Raw genomic sequence first — 21,597 nt, 5'->3', positions numbered from 1 at the left:
GGGCTCGTCCGGGATTTGAACCCGGGACCTCTCGCACCCTAAGCGAGAATCATACCCCTAGACCAACGAGCCTGTTATAGCTGCCTCCTGCCAGATGTGCCTTCCCTGCCACATCAGCTTCAGCCATAGTGTGTGGTTTCCAGAGGTGGCTTCTCTTTTCCAGGCTGGCTCCCAGCCCAGGCTGGCTGCACGCCCCAGGCCTCGCTCTCTCCTGCTCCTCCCCGTCGCACTTCAGGGCTACACAGAAACCCGGTACTCTAGGCAGGGCCCCTCCTTACCCGTGATCAGTCTCCCCAGGGCTCCCACGTGGAGTTCCTAGGGTGCTGCTGGGGAAGGGCAGAGAAGCCAGCCTCTAGCAGCCTCCACTGTCCGGGGAAACCCAGGGCTCGGGAGCCTGTCTGGCATCTCCTGCACCGATGACGAACCAGGCTTCTGTCTGACCTGAGGATCAGGCCACCAAAAAACCCTCCAAACCGAAGAGCCTCCTGGGTGTGGGTGTGGGTGTGGGTGTGGGTGTGGGAGGCGGCCCAGGTCACCTTCACTGTGTGAAATTTGCTGAGTTATTCAGTTTCTTCACCCGTCAGTTGGGGGAGTAACACCTGCCCTGTCTGCCTCGCAGAAGGTTTTGAGGATCCAGGGAGACAATGTCTGTGAAAACACTCTGCGCACGGTAAAGCTCTGTAAAGGAACCGGGTTATGATGGCGGCATCGTGAGGGCCAGGAGAATACACAAGAGGAAAGCTGCCACTTATGCTTACGATGGGCTGGGCCGTGCGCTCCTGGCTTTACAGATCCCATTTCACCCTCTGACAACCTGGTGAGGCTGGTGCCATCCCCACTGTAAGAAACAAACTTGCCTAAATTTAGCTTAGAAGAGGCACACTTATTTCAATGGAAGCCTGTTTTAAATTCAGTTCACACTGCTACCCAGACTTTCTAGAAAACCAAAGATGGGGATACGTACATCCGGTATATACCCTCCCTCGCTCCGCTGCCCATCCTGCCCACAGAGGCTGCAGGGAAACCCTGCTGACAGGCCAAGGGAGGCCTGGGTGGTGGCCCTTTGGGCTGAGAGTTTCCCAAGTGAGAGTGGCTGGGAGGTCAGACTCAGAGAGCGGGGCCTTGTGGGAGACTGCACCCATCACACCCAGGGACGCTGCTCGCTCCCAGGGGAAATGGGAGTTCCGGGGGGACCTGTCTTACTGGCCTTTGGTTCCTGCCCTGTGTTTAGCTCTTGGCAGCCATGCTGACAATACAAACGATTTCCACGCATTTCGGTGTAAGCACTTTACCAGGTGAATCTCATTTCATCCTCACAGCACCACTTAGCTAATGTCTGTGGAATGCACGGATGAGTAAAAGTCAGGAGTTTGCACAAAAAGTCGCTAGTGCAACAGATATTCAGGTGAATCCTCATCCCTTGGCTTGAAGTAGAAACCGTAAGCCTGAAGACACCCTCCCACCCGCCGTCCATGTAAGCAGGCTTCCTACTGAGCCAATCCCTCTCTTGGATAAGCAGGAAGAATGGCCCCACCTTAGAGAATGGATTGGCCAGCATTCCTTACTACCCAGGGGGTAAAATTTCATTATCTCCACCCAGGAGTGTCTGGACCAGACAGTTGGCTCTGCTAACTGATCATGGCCGGAGAAAAGGGCGACAGCTCATCCAGTCTAAAGCCAGAGTCTTTTTTGGGTAGCTGTTCCCCGGCTTTAAAGTGGCTTATAAATAAAAGCACACTGAAGGCGTTGTTCCATTACCTCAGCAGACATTCCCTGCATTGTTCGTCCTGGTGGGTGTGCCAGGGAGTGAGGTTGCTCCCAGCGAGGGCTCCGAGGGGGATTTTACTGAGAATATTTCAGGGCTGACACCAGCGTTGGGCCCCAGCCAGTGCTTCCCTCCAGGGGTGCTGCTGGAATTTGGGGCAGGATCCTTCTTCTTTGTGTGGCCTGTCTGGAGCAAGTTTCTGCCCACTGAATACCAGTAATCATTCCTCCGTCACGGTGTCAGCCATAACCCCCACCCCCACCCCCAACACACACACACACACACACACACACACACACACACACACACACGCTTCCTGGTGTGGGCTTCCTGGTGTGGGCTTCCGGGGCGAGGAGTGCTGCCCTGGTGGAAACCCCTTAGCGCCGACCATGCATTCTCTTTCCAGGTTAAAATGACTGTGGTCTTGCTCTAGGGGCAGTGGGACTTCAGGCCCAAATGACTTCTCTCTGCACTTAAAAAGCCACCAATGGAATCCACTGGGAGAATCTACTTCTGAGACTTTCCCCCCATCCTGAGGGTAGCTTTCAGTCAGGCAAACCCTTGGATGGTTCCTCATTTTCACAAGAGCATGTCGAACTTTTTCTTATCTCATCTCTTATGTGGAGAGCCCTACCGGTCAGAGGTTAACAGGCAACATTGTCACAGCACATCATCTCAAGCCACTGTGAGCACCTTAACAAAGACAATGAAGAGACTGAAGCTGTTAAAGATTTTGCTTATCTTCATTCAGTCATCAATTCAAATGGAGAATGCAGCCAAGAAACAAAGGCCAGAGACCCAGAAGGGCAGCAATGGAAGAATTAGGAAAGGTCATCAGAGCAAAGATGTGTCATTGGAGACGGAGGCCAAGATCATCTGCACCCTCTTATTCCAGTTACTATGTGTGGATGCAAAAGTCGGTCAGTAAAGATAGCTGATAGGAAAAAAATTGATTCATTTGAAATATGGGGCTGGAGGAAGGCCTGGTTGGGGGTGGGGGGGGACGGGAGTGGGGTGGAAGGGGTCAATGGGAGGGGGGTGAAAGGGGACATCTGTGACACTTTCAACAATAAAGATATATTAAAAGAAAAAGAAATGTGGGATTGGAGGAGAGCTCCGTAGAGACCCTAGACCAGGGGTGGGGAACATCTGGCCCATGGGACCTTTAAAGGCCGAGAAATCATGTGGTCTGGCCTTGCCAAGGCATTAGGGATGAGTTAATTAAATGTTTGACCAAATATCACAGGCTAATTTTTTAAGTTGATAATTCTGTATGGCCCGTGAATGATGTTATAAATATCCAAATGGCCGTTGGCAGAAAAAATGCTCCCCGCCCTGCAAATTAAGCCTGAAGCATCACTGGAAGCAAAAATGACAAAACTAAAGCTGTCCTACTTAGGGTACATCATGAGAAGGCAGGGTTCTTTGGAAAAAACGGTAATGCTAGGACCCAGCAGGAAAAGAGGGGGATCAAACACAAGATGGACCAACTTCATAAAAGAAGCCAGAGGCATGAGTCTGCAGGAGCTGAGCAGGGCTGTTAAGGACAGGACATCATGGACATGGCTCATTCATAGGGTCACCAGAAGTTGGGGCCACCTCAACAGCATGTAGCACACACATCAAAAACACAGCAAAGCCTGGCCAGTGTGGCTAAATGGTTGAGCGTCAACCTATGATCCAGGAGGTCATGGTTTGATTCTTTTTTTTTTTTTTTTTTTTTCATTTTTTTTTTTCATATTTTATTATTAATGCTCCTTTTTTAATTCTATGCAACTTTATTTATTTATTTTAATTTACCTTTATTGTTGAAAGTGTTACAGATGTCCCCCCCCCTTTTTTTTTTTTTTAATTAAATCTTTATTGTTCAGATTATTACATTTGTGCCTCTTTTTTTTTCCCCCCCCCCATAACTCCCCTCCTCCCAGTTCCCGCCCCACCCTCCGCCCTCACTCCCCACCCACTGTCCTCATCCATAGGTGCACGATTTTTGTCCAGTCTCTTCCCACATCTCCCACACCCCTTTCCCCCCCAAGAATAGTCAGTCCATTCCCTTTCTATGTCCCTGATTCTATTATAATCAACAGTTCATTCTGTTCATCAGATTATTAATTCACTTGATTCTTAGATTCACTTGTTGATAGATGCATATTTGTTGTTCATAATGTGTATCTTTACCTTTTTCTTCCTCTTCCTCTTCTTAAAGGATACCTTTCAGCATTTCATATAATCCTGGTTTGGTGGTGATGAACTCCTTTAGCTTTTCCTTATCTGTGAAGCTCTTTATCTGACCTTCAATTCTGAATGATAGCTTTGCTGGATAAAGTAATCTTGGTTGTAGGTTCTTGGTATTCATCACTTTGAATATTTCTTGCCACTCCCTTCTGGCCTGCAAAGTTTCTGTTGAGAAATCAGCTGACAGTCGTATGGGTATTCCCTTGTAGGTAACTTGGTTTCTTTCTCTTGCTGCTTTTAAGATTCTCTCTTTATCTTTTGCTCTTGGCATTTTAATGATGATGTGTCTTGGTGTGGTCCTCTTTGGATTCCTTTTGTTTGGGGTTCTCCGCGCTTCTTGGACCTGTAAGTCCATTTCTTTCACCAGGTGGGGGAAGTTTTCTGTCATTATTTCTTCAAATAGGTTTTCAATATCTTGGTCTCTCTCATCTTCTGGCACCCCTATAATTCTGATGTTGGTACGCTTGAAGCTGTCCCAGAGGCTCCTTACACTATCCTCGCATTTTTGGATTCTTTTTTCATTTTGCTTTTCCGGTTGGATGTTTTTTGCTTCCTCGCATTTCAAATCATTGACTTGATTCTTGCGCTCCACTGGTCTGCTGTCGGGCGTCTGTATAATATTCATTATTTCAGTCCGTGTATGCTTAATTTCTCGTTGGTTCCCCAATATAAGATCGAGGGTCTTATTAGTTTTCGTGTAGATCTCATTAAGTTTATCGACAGCTTCTAAACAGTTCTTGAGGGACCTTAAAAGTGTGGTTCTGAACTCTATTTCTTCCATTGACAATTTTGTCCTGTTTCTTTGTCTCCGCATTTTGTTATGCTTCCTTGGTGTACCCCCTAGTGGTCTTTGTTCGAAGTCTTATAGTTAAATCTTGATTGTTGTAGCTAATTCCAGGGAGGGTTTGACCTCCAGGCCAAGTGGCTATGAGAATCAGCTGTGTCAGCAGTGAGAGAACTTCTGTCCTCTAGGGAGGTGCTAATCTAGCCTTTGCCTGAGGCTATCCGGCAAATGCCTCCGTGCAGGGCTTGGGCGGGGCGGGTCGCACAGGATCAACAGGGTGGGCCGGAGAGAGCAGTTATGGCGGCTCTCAGTCCTGTCCCCAGGGGCTCTGCCTCTCTGAGTCCCAGCACCCGCTGCAAAGCTCGGAGAGAAAGCTGCACTCGCTCTGACCGAAGCCAGACAGTCCCGCTTCTCCCGTTTGAGTCTGGGTCCCTAAAGACTCGCCCGGATCTGGTGCTCAGAGTCTGCGACTCCCTCCCGATTGAAAACAACAACCGCGCCCTCCGCCGCCAGCCCGCTCCTCGCACTCCGCACCTCAGAATTTGACTTCACCACTGCGCCTCCTCTGAGTGTCCGTGTGCGTTTCTCTTTCCTCCTAGTTGTAGGACTTCCACTCAGCCAGCGTTTCTGTGGTTCTGGGTGATGTCCGTTCCGTGTTTTAGTTTCACTTTTGAAGTAGTTGTTCAAAGCAGCAAACTCCGGCGTTAACCTATGCCGCCATCTTGGTTCTTCCATGGTTTGATTCTTGATCAGGGCACATACTCAATTCACAGTAGGGGGCCTGTAGGAGGCAGCTGATCGACAATTCTCTCTCATCACTGATGTTTCTCTCTCTCTCTCCCTTTCCCTTCCTCTCTCTGAAATAAATAAAAATATATATGTAGCCAAAAGTGCTCTGGAAGGGTAGCTCAGTTGGTTAAAGTGTCATCCTAATACGCCAAGGTTGTGGGTTCGATCTCTGGTCAGGACACAGACAAGAAGAAACCAATGAATGCATATATAAGTGAAACAACAAATCAATGTTTCTCTCTCTCTCTTTCCCTCCCTCCCTTCCTCTCTCTCTCTAAAATCAATAATAAAAAAAAAGAAAACACAGCAAAAAGTGGACACCGGTTGCCTCTGGAGAGGGGAACTGGGTGGCTGGGAAATAAACTTACTGTTCACCGTATGTTCCTTTGTACTACTTGAATTTTTGAGCTCTGGATGTATATAGAATTCACTCAAAACAGAAATTACATTATTACAACACTAAGCAGAGAGAAACAACAGAGAGAATAGGGAGAAATGCATTTCAGAGAGCCGAATGTCCCCTGGATCAGGGCAGCCCAGCAGAGCTGCATCGGCCCCATCCTGATGGTTCTGGTGCATGTCCACTTCCAAACTGTGCTTCGGGTCGAGTCCACATGGAGGGGTAGCAGTCAGTAGCTGGCCCAGTCCCGTGAAACTGGGATGTCCACTCAGAGCAGTTGCTGGGGACATGGTTTATTTGATCACACCAGCGTCTCCTTCGTGAGGTCCCCGAGGGGGCGTTACGGTCTGTCCTACTCCCAAGAACAGTTGGTTTGCGTTTGCTTTTTGGACGCTGCAGTATGGAAATGAGCAGCTGCTGGAAAGCACACATGTGGTCCATCCGTAGGGACCTCACAGGGTGGTCACTGTCAGTTCATTCCTGTCTCTTGAACTCTCCACTGTTGTCCCTCTTCTTTTGCTCTGATGTCTGATGCATGATTTCCTGTTGTGTCCCCTATATGCCTGCAACCTCTCTTAAACTATTCCTGGAATAAGCTCCTAGAAAATAGGGGGGGGGGACCCTGAAACTCTTCAGAAACTATGCTCTTTTTCTAGAACTTTTCTTTTTTTAGAATGAAAAACGACTTTTCTCTTGACTGTTCTCCGTTCAGTTCTGGGCATTTGTAAACCAATGGTCCTCAGCCAGCGGGGACGGAGGGGAGCAGGGTGATTTTGCCTCTCAGAGGACTTCTGTGTCTGGAGACTTCTTTGGTCAGCATGGCTGGGATGGCGGGGCTGCTGTCAGCATCTAGCGGGGAGAGGCCGGGGAGGCTGTGAAACATCCTGCAGTGAGCAGACAGCCCGCGACAAACAATTGTCTGAGCCAACAGGGCAGTAGTGCTGTGGTCGGGAACCTGGTCTAACCATACTTAATATGGCCTTCAGTGAAGCCTTGGTGTGTTATAATGTTCCTAAATTAAAAAGTGACTTTAAATCGGAAAAGGACACTAAATATGTTAAATAGACTTTAAATGTCTCCTGTGTTTATATCTTTGCCCTCCTTCTTTACCCCATGCGTCCCTCCTCCTACTCCATGGCTTTGCTGACTCTGGAGATTTTCTGTCCCTTGCTTAGGTGCCAGTGAGACTCTATGCCAGTGATGGCGAAACTATGACACGCGTGTCAGAGGTGACATGTGAACTCATTTTTTTGGTTGATTTTTCTTTGTTAAATGGCATTTAAATATATAAAATAAATATCAAAAATATAAGTCTTTGTTTTACTATGGTTGCAAATATCAAAAAATTTCTATATGTGACACGGCACCAGAGTTAAGTTAGGGTTTTTCAAAATGCTGACACGCCGAGCTCGAAAGGTTCGCCATCACTGCTCTATGCTTATCTGCCCCTCTAAGCTGGGGCTGGGTTGCCCCTAACTTGGACCCATTTCCTCTATTTATCTGAGAGAGAGAGAGAGAGAGAGAGAGAGATCAATTTGTAGCCCCACTTATTTATGCATTCATTGGTTGCTTCATGTACGTGCCCTGGCCAGGGATCAAACCTACAACCTTGGTGTATTGGGTTGACACTTTAACCAACTGGGCTACCCTGCCAGGCCTGTCCTTACTTCTGAAGTGGGTGGAATAGGGTGAGAAGGGACTGTCTGGAAGGGGATGGAGAGGCCAGTGTGCAGCCACCTGTCCTGGACAGTGGAATAAGAAGGCCTGGTGTCTTCTCACCACATCATTTTGGGCGGAGCCTAAGCCCAGGGGCTGCCCTTGCAGGCTCCTGTCAGATCCATGTGCAGAGGCGGGCAGCTCAGCAGAGCCCAGCAGACAGACAGCTGAGGCTGACTCCTTGCACTCAGCCAGGGCCATGTGCCCTGTCCAGGGTTAGGCACTGCAAACTCTGCCTTCAGGAGTGCCCTCTGTCTGGTCCAGGTCCCGAGGGCCGGCCAGGGGAAGGGTTGTGCTGACTCAGACAATCTAGTGGAGGCCAAGGGGCCTTGCAATTCCCAGGCCCTTACCTTAGCTGGGTCTCTGCCAAGAACCCCACCTGTGGGTGAGTGTCTGTGGGGAGTGTGTGTGTAGAAATGTCAGTCTTTCAGAGCGGCTGACAAGTCTCCATCTAGCCTTTCCAGCTCGGCATTCAAGGGACATAGATTTTAGTCGTAAGGTGTAGCCTTGTGGGAATTTCAGATGGAAAGGCTGGTGTTTGTCCAGCATCATTCGCTTGGTGGGATTCGAGCTCAAGCTCAAATCTCTGCTCAGTTTTCACCCCAGCTCTCCCTTTTCCTGGCGTCCTTGGAGATACTCAGCCGTCGGCTTGGATTTGAGGGCCTCCTTCACTGCAGGAAGCCTACCTTCCAGACTCTGTTCTTGGACTCTTCAAGCCAACACAGGCTGTCCCTTGTCATGTAGACTGAGGGGTACCCAGGGGGAAAACCCCATTTAAATGTAGTTGGCTCCTTTCATCAGGTGTCTGAGTGCTTTACAGCGCTTTCAAGTAGTTGTTTTTCCTGTTTTGTCCGGAGTTTATAATTCTTGCCTCTGGTGGGGAACCATCAGCTATGTACTGCTCTGCCATGACAGGCCATCCTTTCACTCTAACTTACCTATATGGAATGTGTGTCACTTTCATCTCCGCATTTATTGCGTGCTGGGTGGGGAAGAAGCCGCAGCCCTAAGGGCTGAAGTGCAAGTGTAGGTGGAGCTTACAGCAGAGCTGGCATCACTGGGGTGGGCTTCACAGAAGGGGTCTTGGCCAGTCAGGCTGTGAAGGCGGGGCAGGACGTGGGTGAGCGGACGGAGAAAAGACTGTGGCAGCTTGGGCACTGCTGGGCCAAGGGCAGAGACAGGCATGCACATGGTGTGAGAGGGACAGTGCTCCAACCAACCTCAGCCTGGCTGCGGGGGTCTGAGCAGGAAAGGTATACTCTCCGGGTAGACTCGGCGTGGAGAAACAGGCAGCCGCTGCTTTCGACGGACCCTTCCATGAAGGCTGTGCACTGAGGTGCTCCCGGGACATTCCCCGTTCCCCGTCCTTTCCTGCAGCCCGAGGCTGGTTCCAGGCGGGTTGAGAGCCCCGGATCTCTGGAGAGAGAGACTTAGGGGTAATCACCACAAAGGGGCAGGTGGGATGCAGACACCTAAAAGGAGGGAGTGGTGCCAGAAGCTAAACCCAGTGGGTGCCTTGAGAGCTCCATTCAAAGGGAAAATGAGAGTGGTGGAAGCCCTGGCCGGCGGGCTCAGTTGCTTGGGCATTGTCCTGGGCACCGAAGGGTTGCCAGTTGCCAGGGTTTCAGGCTCAATTGCACGTGGGGAGCGTGCAGGAGGCAGCTGATGGATGTTTCGCTCTCACATAAATAATTCTCTTTCCCTTCCCCCCTCTCTAAAAATCAATAAAAAAATCTTTTTTAAAAAGTGACGTAAGCACCTTTACTAAGTATGGGCCAGCATCTCCCAGGCTCCGTGAGCTGACTCTTGTTCATCCCAGTCCCCAGTAGTGCATGTCCGGATTCTTTGAGCCCAATCTTTTATCCTCTGAAGGACACACAATCGGCTTTGGGGCTGCAAAAGGAGGTTTAGGTGGGGGCTGGGGGGGGGGTGTCTCTAATCCCAAACTTTGTCCTTAGGAGGCTTAGGATCAGCGCTGACCATTCAGGGAACCCCAAAGTGGCTTTGGAGGCTGGGTTCTCTGGTGAGGTGGGGGGAGGGTAACCTATAAAAGGCATGAGAGGGGGTGGGGGACCTCCGTGAGCAAAATGTCAGGGGAGGAGGAGTTTTATCTGTTCAGGAACATCTCCCCCGTGGGACCGTGGGACGGGCCTCAGTACCACATTGCCCCGGTCTGGGCCTTCCACCTCCAGGCAGCCTTCATGGGCTTTGTCTTCTTCGCAGGGACACCACTCAATGCCACGGTGCTGGTGGCCACTCTGCGCTACAAGAAGCTGAGACAGCCCCTCAACTATATTTTGGTCAATGTGTCCCTGGGGGGCTTCCTCTTCTGCATCTTCTCTGTCTTCACGGTCTTCATTGCCAGTTGCCAGGGATACTTCGTGTTCGGCCGCCATGTCTGTGCCTTGGAGGCCTTCCTGGGCTCTACGGCAGGTACTGCCGGGGAAGGGGGCCGGGGGAGGCAAAGGACACCGAGCTGGGATTGGAACCAGGGCCCGGCCTGCCGACGCGGAGTGCATCCCAAAAGAGGAGGCTAGGGGAGTTTGGTGCTCTTTTGCATATTGGAATACAAAGCCTAGACTAGAAAGTTGACCCACTGCATCCCAAATTCTACCCCACCCATTAGTCCAACCCTGTCTCCCCGTGCTTGCCCCACTCCGTAATTCACTCCGTCTGCCAGGCGGGGCGGGCTGTCTACCCCATTACCTTCATGTCTCACCACAGGTCTGGTAACAGGCTGGTCACTGGCCTTCCTGGCCTTTGAGCGCTACATTGTCGTCTGTAAGCCCTTCGGCAGCTTTCGCTTCAGCTCCAAGCACGCACTGATAGTGGTTCTGGCCACCTGGGCCATTGGTATTGGCGTCTCCATCCCACCCTTCTTTGGCTGGAGCCGGTGAGAGCCCGGGCAGTGATGCTGACATTGCTTGGAGCTGAGGGTGGTGTGGGTGGAAAGAGTTGGGGTAAAGCTTTTTTATTTCTAATTTTTAATGAACGGGTGAAGTAGGTGAGAGAAAGGGCTGTGGGAGACAAATCCTAAAGTCTACTCCTCAGTTCAAATTGCTATACCCTTCGCTGGTGAGCACAGAAAGCCCTTCCCGCCCAGTCACTGGGCATCCCCTGGGTTCTACATGGAGACCCCAATGCAGGAATCTCGGCTCCCACTCCGCATCCTTGTGGTGGCCCCCGCAGTGAGCAAGTGCCGTCCAGCGGGTGAGTGTTTGGTCCCTTACAGGTTCATCCCCGAGGGCCTGCAATGCTCCTGTGGCCCCGACTGGTACACCGTGGGCACCAAATATCGCAGCGAGTACTATACCTGGTTCCTCTTCATCTTCTGCTTCATTGTGCCTCTCTCCCTCATCTGCTTCTCCTACTCTCAGTTGCTGGGGGCCCTTAGAGCTGTGAGTGGCTTTTGTGAGGGTCAGGGAGAGAGGGAAGAGTGGGGGAATGTTCTAGAACATATCTGGAAAAGCCATAGCCAGGTTAGAGCATTGGCCTGCAGACTGAAGGGTTCTGGGCTCAATTCTGGTCAAGGGCACGTACCTCAGTTGCAAACTCCTTCCCAGATGGGGCCCTGGTCGGGGCTCATGCAGGAGACAACCAATCGATGTGTTTCTCTCACACAGATATTTCTGTCTTTCCCTTTCTCTTCCACTCTCTCTAAAAATCAATGGAAAAATCCTCAGGTGAGGATTAAAAATAATAATAATAATAATAATAATAATAATAATAATAAAATAAAAGCAAAGAAGGAAGTGGGGATAGGCAGAATGATGACATGGCATGAAGTCTAAGGTGGAGTCACCCCTGCTCAAATATAGATGTCAAGACATGCATGTGATCCCTTCCAGTGACCCAGACCAGAGCCGCCTCCATCCTGGCTTCCTCACGGAGGGAGAGCCACGGGGACTGGGCCAGAAACTGGGGCAGAAGAGAAGCAATTGGAGCAGATCCCGCCTCGCCCCGCCCCCCCCCTCCCCCCATAAAAAACAAAAATCCTCCAGAGACCTGGGAGTTGAGGGCTGGGGAGAAGAGGATGTGTGCTCTGTGCTTTCCCCAGGTTGCTGCCCAGCAGCAGGAGTCGGCCTCGACCCAGAAGGCTGAGCGGGAGGTGAGCCGCATGGTGGTGGTGATGGTGGGGTCCTTTTGTCTCTGTTATGTGCCCTATGCTGCCCTGGCCATGTATATGGTCAACAACCGTAACCACGGGCTAGACTTACGGCTTGTCACCATTCCTGCCTTCTTCTCCAAGAGCGCATGCGTCTACAATCCCATCATCTACTGCTTCATGAATAAGCAGGTAAAGTTCCCCATTCACATTCCTGTGAGACCCTAGTCTGTAAGACCTGGTTCTTGTCACCAATGCCTTTTAACTCCGAGTGCCTTAGACTGTACTCCAAGGGTTCGGGGTGAACAAGGGAAGCCACAGAAACACTTAGCCTAGGAGCAGCCCATAGACGCACAGGGTGGGAGGTGTGGTCATCGAGACAGTATCATAGAACCCGGGGAAGACAGAACTTGAGCCATAAAAATGGAGTTGCTCCAAAGGACAGGATAAGTGAAAAGGTTTTCTGTTTTATTGAAAAACTGATAGCTCCCTTACATTCTAGTCCCTCCAATTCAGTTCTTAATCCTTTCTTGTCCAACTTCTAGCCTGCAGGAGCATGTGTGGAGCACAGAAGTCACATGCTTAAAATCAAGCAGCTTATCATCTGAAGGTCCCAGGTGGCCTATCCCTCGATTCCTAAATCTAAGCTAAAAAAACAAACAAAAAAACCTTAGACAAATCTAGGAGAGTTCCTGTCTGAGAATGATATTATTTCTTCAGTCCCTGAGATGGATTCAAAACGAATGTGAATCTGGATGGAAACAGAATTGGCAGTCCTTTCCCCAGCGGAAGGACCTTCTAGGAAGGGGGAGGGTGGGTGGGTGGACCTTCTCTAGGGCTGCTTCTCACAGCGCTCCTAGGAGGCAGGCTAGTTTGAGTTTCCCCAACAGTGAGTTGGCCAGAATGTGTAGGGTTATGTAGACAAGCAGTGAGAAGTCCTGGACTGGAATCTGACCAGTCTCAGGACTGGGAAGATATATTCAAAACCACCTGAGGAGATCCTGGGCATTAGGCATTATCCAGGGCATTATTTGGGGATACAAAAGAAATTTCTTCCCATAGTTCCTGATGTTATCTCCTCTGTTCTGGTCTGCCGAGGGGGCTACCTCCAATTCTGCCCTTTCTCTCCAGTTCCAGGCTTGCATGATGGAGATGGTGTGTGGGAAGTCCATGACAGATGAGTCTGACATGTCCAGCTCCCAGAAAACGGAAGTTTCTACTCTCTCTTCTAGCCAAGTGGGCCCCAGCTAAGGCGCCATATTGGACTATTTGCAGCAATTAGGATTTTATATTTAAGGAAATTTCTACTTTCTCTGCTAAAAACCAAACTACTAACCATACAGAAAACAGATGGGAAGGGGCGTGATGACCATTTTGGGGGATCGATTTTCCCTTTTCCTATTATTCCCTTCTTCCCTACAAAGCTACCGTTCCAGCTGGGTTCATCTCGGAACACATCAAGCCCTTTGCAGCAACCATGTTTTTACTAAGTGGCAAGATTCACAGCACTTGCAGACTCATCTTTACAGACAAGGCATCTATAAAGGAGTGTGGTTGGGTTCTCAGTGTATGGGTAACAATTACCTCCCTTTTTAGTAACATTTTCTCCCTTCTGCGATGATATATTCTGAGAAAACACCTTAGAAATGGGACTTAAAGAAAAAACAAATAAAACCTTCAGTAGGCCTCACATGTGAGTTTGAACGAATTTCTTTACGCTGTATCGTATATGCCCATCGTCAGTACAGCTCTGGCAGCAACAGCCAGGTCCGTGGGCTCAAGCCAGCATGGCTCACTCCAGCTGTTTCCCTTCCCTCTCTCCGCCTATTTGGCTAAACCTATGTATCTATCTTAAGAGGTGTATTTTACCAAAGTTAACAGTTTAATTCACTTTATGTTCTCAAAATAAAATTGCACATCTTGGGATCATTTATAAACCACACCAAAATGTTCAAAAAACTGTTCTACCTTCTATTTTATACTTCCTTTTTGAAAAAGATTCTTTTTGAAATAAAAACTAGGATAAATGTTGTGTGTAGATTCGGGAGTGGCTTGTGTTTGGTGTCAGATACCTATATAATGAGCAGTTATACGGCCTAAGGGAAGAGAGAGGGATTACAACTGCAGTGAGGACGCGATGCGGGATTTCAGGAACAGGAAGAGAAGAGTAGCCAATTTGGAAGAAGGCAGCGACTTCTCTGGTTGAGGAAGGGGTACATAACCTTTCCAGGAGAGCTCCTTTTCTGACATTTTAGAGCACTCATAATTCAGAGCAAGCATTCTATTTCTTAAGTGAAGAAAGGCCACACATACTCCACAACGAATGTAAACAGTTTTATTTAGAAACAGATAGGTACCTGTTTGCATTATAGAATATAAAACTTGGTTTACACTCTATAAAAAATAACCAACATCCAAATTCAAGAGAGCTAGCATTCACAGGACACACAATATGGGTGTGTAGCGACTGTCCACCAGCCCCAGGCTTGATTTAAACCAAAAACATAATCCAGGGGGGTCATTCGAGATTCGAGTACAATGCTTGCTGCTGAGCACCCAGCAGTCGCTGTCTCAGCAGATGAAGGTTTGCTTTCTAAGTGTGACTGTAACACAAGGCCTGGGTTCTCTGCCCTGTGAGCTGCGAGGCTCCCCTGCCAGTCCTGATATGCTCTAACGAAGCCAGGGTTGGTGGGATTTTAGTTATCTCTGGTCTTCTTAACAATAAAAATGGGGTATCTGGAAGGCAGAGAATTTCCATGCCCCTTATATGGGGATTAGACTTAAAAGAGTATATCCACTCTCAAGAGCTCAATGCAAAGGCTGGGGTGAAGTTACATGATATCTGGCTTTTCACCAGGCCAAGTAGCCCACCTCAACATGATCATGGAAGACCGAAGGATACACCTAAGTTCAGGTTATAATAATCACCCAGCACCACCCAAATATTATCCAGAAAGATATATGAAATAATAAAGGTTAGTTATATATATTTTCTTAGTAACCTGAGGGCTAAAAACTTGGAATACAATAAATTCTCTCAAAAGAGGTCCATCTGTACGAAGGGACCAAAAAGACAGCTTGTGTTATGTAAAACAGGGGTGGAGTGAGTTGGGAACAGGGGCCGGTTTCTTCAGCTCTTTCTACAAGGTCTCTCTCTTTGATAAAGACTGGCAATCTGTTGATCCAAGATAAGCTTTTCGTTTGGCAGGGGTGGTGGGGGGATAGGGAGTGATGGGTCAGAGGCAGGAAGGGTAAGCAACGGTCCTCAAACCAAAGAGCCCTCTCTGCAGGCCTCTCAGCTTCGAGTCTGACTCAAGCTCTCTAGTTGACACAGACACGGCCTGGGAATATAAGTGGTTAGCATTCTGAGGTATGAGGATCCCTGGTAAATTCAGCAGCATGTGGTTTTTAGAAACCGGCCCACAAAATAAAAACACTGCAACACTAATACTGCTATTTAATCACTGTCTGAAAGAGAAGAAAAAAAAAAAAAATCCCCACTACATTGGGAGGCTCTAAGCTTTCATAAAAGGTGGTCCAAAACAACTTCTCTTTATCTTAGGGTTTCTTAAGAAAGTCCTCATTCAGTCATCATTTCTCTTGTTAAAGGCACTTTCAATGACATGATTGGAAAGAAGCACAATTTAACCGCAGTGAAAGCAAAATTAGTTCCTGGGAACATCTGGGGAATAGGAGCCAAATGGGGCACTTACAGTGATTCAACAGGCAAGGCAGTCCTGAGCACTTCAGCAGACACACACCCAGAAAAAATGGTGTGCCCTGAAAACACTTGTATTTTTCCTTTAGTTTTCCAGTTGTTTCTATGTATAGCTCTGTAAAAAGATCACATTCAATACTTGATTTTCAGGACACTGGCCCTAACGCTTCCGACCACAGCTGTGCTTGACAAAATTAGCAAACAGCTAGTCCTACAGGGAATTAAAAAAAGGATGAATAAAATCAAGTTGAGCCAAGCTTTCTTAAAGCACAGGGCTCTGTCCTTGCCTAGATAATGCCACGATCAGTTGCTGAACTGAATAAAATATATGGCCCCTGCTACTGATGAAATACTCATTTCAATAGGCAAGATTATCATTTTTCTAAATATAAAGAGTGGGGTATATATTTTTTTCTCTTTTCCTCTCTTCCAAACATTTCTTAATGATTTCAGGCTTAAAAAAGTAATTAAGTCAGAATTACAAAAATTACATGGTAAGGGTTGAGAAAGAGTGAAGGGCTAATTTTTGCCTATGAGTTGAGGATCTTAATCCTGCATATCATACTCCCAATCAAAGAACAAATACAAAAATAAAACACCATGTTATACATAATACAAAGTGTAAATCTACAAACACAAGTGTACTAATTAGTTGTTCCTCAGAAGCAGTTTTCCTCCTGTCCCTCAGCGAGGAGAAGGAATGGGGACGGGATGGTTTTCATTATGTTTTTTCACGTCTTAAAAAGTTTGTAATAACAGTCTCAGTAGCGCAAACAATTTCATGTGAAACCAGAAGCTGTAAAAATAAATTATTTTTGAAGAAACGTGGGTTCCTCTGTCTGCAGCTCAGAATTCATCATGTCGTACTAAGGCCTCACCAAAATCTGTGGCCTGGCTGCCCACAAATAAATCATACTTGTCAACAATCTCCTCCTTGGTAAGCTTGCCATCCTGAAATTAGAGAACAGTGAATTGAGGCAGATATATTTCCCATTCCAAATTTAGAAACACTACTATAGATCAACAGTGGTTTGGCAAGATTTAAGATTCTAATTCCCAGTAAATGATATGTGAACTATACCCTCCATTCCTGGCCTGTACACACACACACTCACATACTCACACACTCACTCACACACTTACACACTCACACACACACACACAAGCAATTAATACCTTTTTCTTATCAAGAAAGTTAAAAGTGGAAGGCTAGAAATAATATAGCTCAACAACTCAACGCTAGAGATACAGGCTTCCTTAGGAGAGAATGCCCCCCTTTGGAGCAAAGGTGGACATCTCCTACGTAAGGGCAGACAGTAAAGACCTGGGTGAAATACTTCAGAATGAATCAAGTCACTGCCTAACAGGAACAACAAAGTCTGCAAATATCAAGCAGAGTCCTCACCTCCATTAAGTTCCAGCTACCAATCAGATTCCAGGCACAACCCCAAATGAAGGCTCAGATGCTCATCTAAAAGATTATCTAGGCCACATTCCCAAGGGATGATTGCATGAGTTTCTTTTTCTTACAAACCTCACAGGACACAGCACCTGGCTACTGAAGTCACTGAGTAAGACCTCAAAACAGACTGACCCTTAAAAAGGCTTCATGACAAGAAACTGCTTTTGAAACTGAAGATTAGCCTAGATAAAAGAATGCTCAGATACTAAAAATCCCTAAATTTGGATGGGTAACACCACTCTTTTAATGAACCAAATACCTCAGATAATTGATTAAAGACAATATTAACAGGCTCCAGAAAAAGCTTATTTATAACCTACTACAAAGGACTTAATTCTAAAAAGCATATTTGACTTAAGAAGGAAATAACCAGCTTTGAGTAGGCAAAATGAACCTGTAATTGGTAAAAGAACAAAGTAAAAAAAAAAAAAAGAGAGAGAAAAATTTCCTGGGGACCCATAGAGAACAGATGATACATGCTGGGCATAGGTTATATACAGAGGTTCTTTTCTGAAGCCTAAATTCCTCCAATGCTATGTATACTGGGTAAAGGGATTTCAAAAATGAGATCAGATAGCTAGTGCTGCCCCGTAAGCTTTTAATTACCAACTTTAGGTCGGTAGCAGACTTAGATTAATTAAGACCACAAATGCTTTATGTACCTTAATCGGGATTTTTTAGGCAATCCCCTAGAAATAGACTTCCATCACTGCTAGATTGTTGGGGCCTGGCCAGACTTACCTTATTTTGGTCTGACTCATAGACTAGGTGCCTGGCTTCTGCTTCTGCATGATCATAGTCTGATGGGAGAATCCAATCTTTGGTCTCTTCCTTGTCCATCTTCCCGTCTCGGTTCTTATCTCGAAACTCAACAAATTGTTCTCTCTCTGTCTTTACCCATTCTGGTTCATCAGCCTTTCCATCATGGCTGTACATGTCACCTATGTGCACAGACATACACAGAAAAGACAGATTTGCCCTTTTCCCACGACTGCTCCATGTTAATCTGTTCTACCCGTCCTTCCTCATCCAACTGGAACCTGACTGCAGTATTTTAGAGAACTTAGAAAATAAGGTATTTTCCTGAATCTTAATTGATCTTGCAACAAGAATATTTCCAGCTATTGCTTTTGAGTGATATGAAAGCAAAGAGAGCCCTTATCTTAAAAACACACAAAAAAACATTGTCCAGCCGGTATGGCTCAGTGGTTGAGCTTCGACCCATGAACCAAGAGGTCACGGTTCCATTCCCGGTCAGGGCACACGCCTGGGTGGCGGGCTCAATTCCCCAGTGGGGAAATGGGCTCAGTAAATGCACACAGGCATTTATTACCACTGTGCTGATGTTTCTATCTCTCTCCCTCTTCTTCCTTCATCTCTGAAAGCAATAAAAACATATTATAAAAAGAACAAAAACACACACACAAATAGCCCTAGCTGGTGTGGCTCAGTGGATAGAGTGTCGGCATGTGGACTGAAGGGTCCTGGGTTCAATTCTGGTCAAGGGCATGTACTTCGGTTGCAGGAGCCTCCCAGTCTGGGCCGTGGTCTGGGAGCAGGCAGGAGGCAACCAATCAATGTGTTTCTCTCACATCGATATTTCTGTCTTCCACTCTCTCCAAAAAAAAATCAATGGAAAAATATCCTTGGGTGAGGATTAAAAATAATAAGTAAGTAAGTAAGTAAGTAAATAAAGAGAGATGATTAGCATCAAGAAATATAAAGACTTTTACAAGACAGTTGTTTCCTACATTCCACTTTACTCAAGGTAACTAATTAAACCTGGCCATTGGCTTTAGAAAAGTGCTGTTCTAAATTCTCAGAAGTGTGTATTATGAGCCAAACCTGTCTCCAACCAATTATTAAGTATATTGTAGAATGTTTCTCTAAAATAATGGGCATTTTCCTATAGAGCCCAAATGCCTTCATCACATTTTACAAAAACAACTTTTTGCTATTATCTAATACCCAATTCAAAGTTGAATCTCCAAATTACTTTTTAAAGTTGGTTTGTTTAAATTATTTATGAATATGGTTGGTACAAAGTGGCTACAGTATTTAAAATGTCAATATATACACAGAGATTTTTCTATACAACTGTTTAAACTTCTATTTAAATATTTTAGATGCCAATTTAAAAATGTATAAGGGGATATTGTCTGTGAAAACTCTTTTAGGAATTACAAGAGTGAAGAAGTCTGAAGACTCCTGAGTTATGTGACATCTAAATAAGGGTAGGTACACTTCAATTAGGTATGGGAACACACCACGTAGAAGTTTAAATAGTTTATAGTACTTCTAAGCAAAGGTATTTATTTAAGTGTGATAAAGGTAATTTGTATGTTGGGACCCACAAAACGAAGGCTGTCCCAGTGGCCCAGCCCACGACACAAATCTAAGCTAAGTCAGCCTGTACTTATAGGAAATGCCTCACTGCCATGGAAACCTAACCTACATCAATCACAATCTCCGATTCAGCTTACCTGACTGACTCACAAACAGGACCTCTATATAAGGAAATCCCTGACCTAGTCAATCCTGTCCTTTTGGCGTTGCCTCTTCCAATGCTCTATAAACCTCGCTCTTGTGCTAAATCCCTCAGGAAGACTGCTCCACTGCTTGTGAGGCACTGTGCTAGCCCAGAACATGGATTGTTTTCCCTTGAATAGAGGACATTAAACTCGTTACTAAATTACTTTATGTTTGTCATTTGACACTTGGTGCAGTCATTTTTTCTGAATTTGAGCAAGGTTAAGAGTAGAACTACTCTGTTCTGCCTTAACACAAGGAGAAGTTCCTCAGAGCAGGACTTGCCAATCACCCTCTTCCCCCCATGATACAGCGTATTCAGAAAATGTAGGATCTGTATGACCCACTGGGCTAGCGCCCTGCCCTAGGCTCCCCTGAGGGTCAGAGACTTTTCATAGTCTACAGATTGGGAAGTTGTGAATTAGAGAGTGAATAAATGTGGCTTAAAAGACATATTAATAGAAGCTAGAACATACAACATAATGTAAGTGCATTTTAAATCTAAATGAGTACAGATATGAATAATACTATTCAATTTTCTATTAAAAAAGGGTTCAATCTAAAGGATATTAAGGAAGTACTAACTTTTTGAGATTATGCTTTAAAAGTTTTTAGGAACACACATGTATCCTAAAGAGATACATAACCAAATATTTACCAATGAAATGATGATTGGGATTTACTTCAAAATAATAAAGGAGGTAGGTAAAGAAGTGAATATGGATTTGAAAGGATTAGCCATGGGATGATGGCTGTTGGGCTTAGGTTCACGGGGATTCATTATATTATTCTATCTAATTTTGTGTATGTTTGCAATACTCTGTAATAAATTTAAAGAATAAAAAAATGTAACTGAAGACTTTTATTAATGATAATAAGAATCAAAGACCATTTGTTTCTTTAGAATCTCTCTCAACAGGACAGCACATCCCTAGAAACTGGAAGATACTGGGAGACTTCACAAAGGTCATTATCTGGGTGTAATAGTGTTAGCATTAGTTGATGATTTGCAAAAGAAAGGAACATATACATAGTCAATAAGGCAGTAGTTTCAAGACACAATTCCTTTGTCCTTGAATCTATGTGATAGGAAAGGAGACAAAATATTTCATTTGGCTAATTGCTTAATAAAAGATGGTATTAACAGTTATAAAACCTAATTCATCTCATCAGGAGGTTCAAATGAGTCCCTCAGTTTTAGCAATGTTGATAAGATGACAAAAGCCAAGAATAAAAAGATAAAATATTTAACAGAAGAAAACATCAGCTTTGAAATGTGCTCAGTAAATGCACACAGGCATTTATTTCCATTGTGCTGATGAACTCCACTAAGAACAAAAAATCACTTCAAAAAAATGTCCCAGGTTCCATCGCTTATCCTTCTTTCTCTAAAAAACTCAAAGTACATCACTGAATCTTAGGAAAAAAATAAAAAGTGGTACATTTTTAAGGAGTAATTCAACTGATAACTCTAGAAAATATAGTAGCAGGTATAATTAGACAAAATCTGAGTAAAGGAATGATTGTTCAATGCTGTTTCAGTGACAGGTGATAGAGGTAGGATTTAAGTCTCCCTTTCACGCTTAAAATAAAAAATTAGAGAACTAAAGAAATACTGGCTTATGAAACAAACACTGCGGTGCACTAAATTAAGTTACTATGAGTAAATATAAGAATGTGAAATATAAAATTACCTAGTATCTTTCAAAATGGAATGACATTTGTAACAAAGATATTTGTAATTATCTTTCATCTCTTCTCCTTTACTAATCTTAATTTCCATCTAGTAATTGGGAAACAATTTGCTCAAGAGAGGCGGCTTCTTTTTTTAAGGCAATGGAGAAATCGTGAAATTATTCCGAGGATAATAAAAATAGTTGTACTTTGGAGAAATTAGCCTTGAAGTATACGTGTAGCATCAAAAACCCCAAAAACAAACAAAAAACAACCAACCAAAAAAAAACAACCCTTTTTAAAACAGACAACTACAAGAAAAAATGGCAGAAAGGAGAAACTTTAAAAAACAAACAGAAGAGAACCTAAGTGGAAAATCTGAAATGAACACAGTAAAAACAAAAGGCTCTAAGAGGAACC

The 21,597-nt window shown here is 45.6% G+C and overlaps 2 protein-coding genes and 1 non-coding gene across 4 annotated transcripts in view; 1 reads left to right on the top strand and 2 right to left on the bottom strand.

Moving 5' to 3' along the window:
- TRNAP-AGG (transfer RNA proline (anticodon AGG)) lies at nucleotides 1–72 on the bottom strand. Its single transcript has one exon. It is a non-coding gene; the product is annotated as a tRNA-Pro (tRNA).
- Nucleotides 73–9,773: 9,701 nt separating this feature from the next.
- OPN1SW (opsin 1, short wave sensitive) lies at nucleotides 9,774–13,832 on the top strand. Its single transcript, XM_059711730.1, has 5 exons — nucleotides 9,774–10,122; nucleotides 10,414–10,582; nucleotides 10,922–11,087; nucleotides 11,747–11,986; nucleotides 12,926–13,832. The coding sequence occupies exons 1-5, from the start codon at nucleotides 9,777–9,779 to the stop codon at nucleotides 13,043–13,045; spliced, it is 1,041 nt and encodes a 346-aa protein (XP_059567713.1). The 5' UTR covers nucleotides 9,774–9,776; the 3' UTR covers nucleotides 13,046–13,832.
- Nucleotides 13,833–14,115: 283 nt separating this feature from the next.
- The window catches only part of CALU (calumenin), a 33,231-nt gene continuing 25,749 nt past the window's right edge, over nucleotides 14,116–21,597 (bottom strand). For both annotated transcript variants that reach the window (XM_059711729.1, XM_059711728.1), the window contains 2 exons: nucleotides 17,716–17,915; nucleotides 14,116–16,463 (listed from right to left, as the gene is read on the bottom strand). In XM_059711729.1, the coding sequence (XP_059567712.1) occupies nucleotides 16,359–16,463; nucleotides 17,716–17,915 (305 nt within the window). In that variant the 3' untranslated portion in view covers nucleotides 14,116–16,358. The remainder of the gene's footprint in view (nucleotides 16,464–17,715; nucleotides 17,916–21,597) is intronic.

This window comes from Myotis daubentonii, chromosome 10 (genome assembly GCF_963259705.1).
Source record: "Myotis daubentonii chromosome 10, mMyoDau2.1, whole genome shotgun sequence".
Classification (NCBI taxonomy): Eukaryota; Metazoa; Chordata; class Mammalia; order Chiroptera; family Vespertilionidae; genus Myotis; species Myotis daubentonii.
Note: the sequence above shows the minus strand (reverse complement) of the source record. Positions and strands in the feature narration are given on the sequence as shown.

Coding starts and splice junctions, on each gene's coding strand:
- OPN1SW (XM_059711730.1), top strand. CDS start 9,777: ATGTCAGGGGAGGAGGAGTTTTATCTGTTCAGGAACATCTCCCCCGTG. Junction 10,583..10,921: donor CCCTTCTTTGGCTGGAGCCG/GTGAGAGCCCGG, acceptor GGTCCCTTACAG/GTTCATCCCCGAGGGCCTGC. Junction 11,987..12,925: donor ACTGCTTCATGAATAAGCAG/GTAAAGTTCCCC, acceptor CTTTCTCTCCAG/TTCCAGGCTTGCATGATGGA.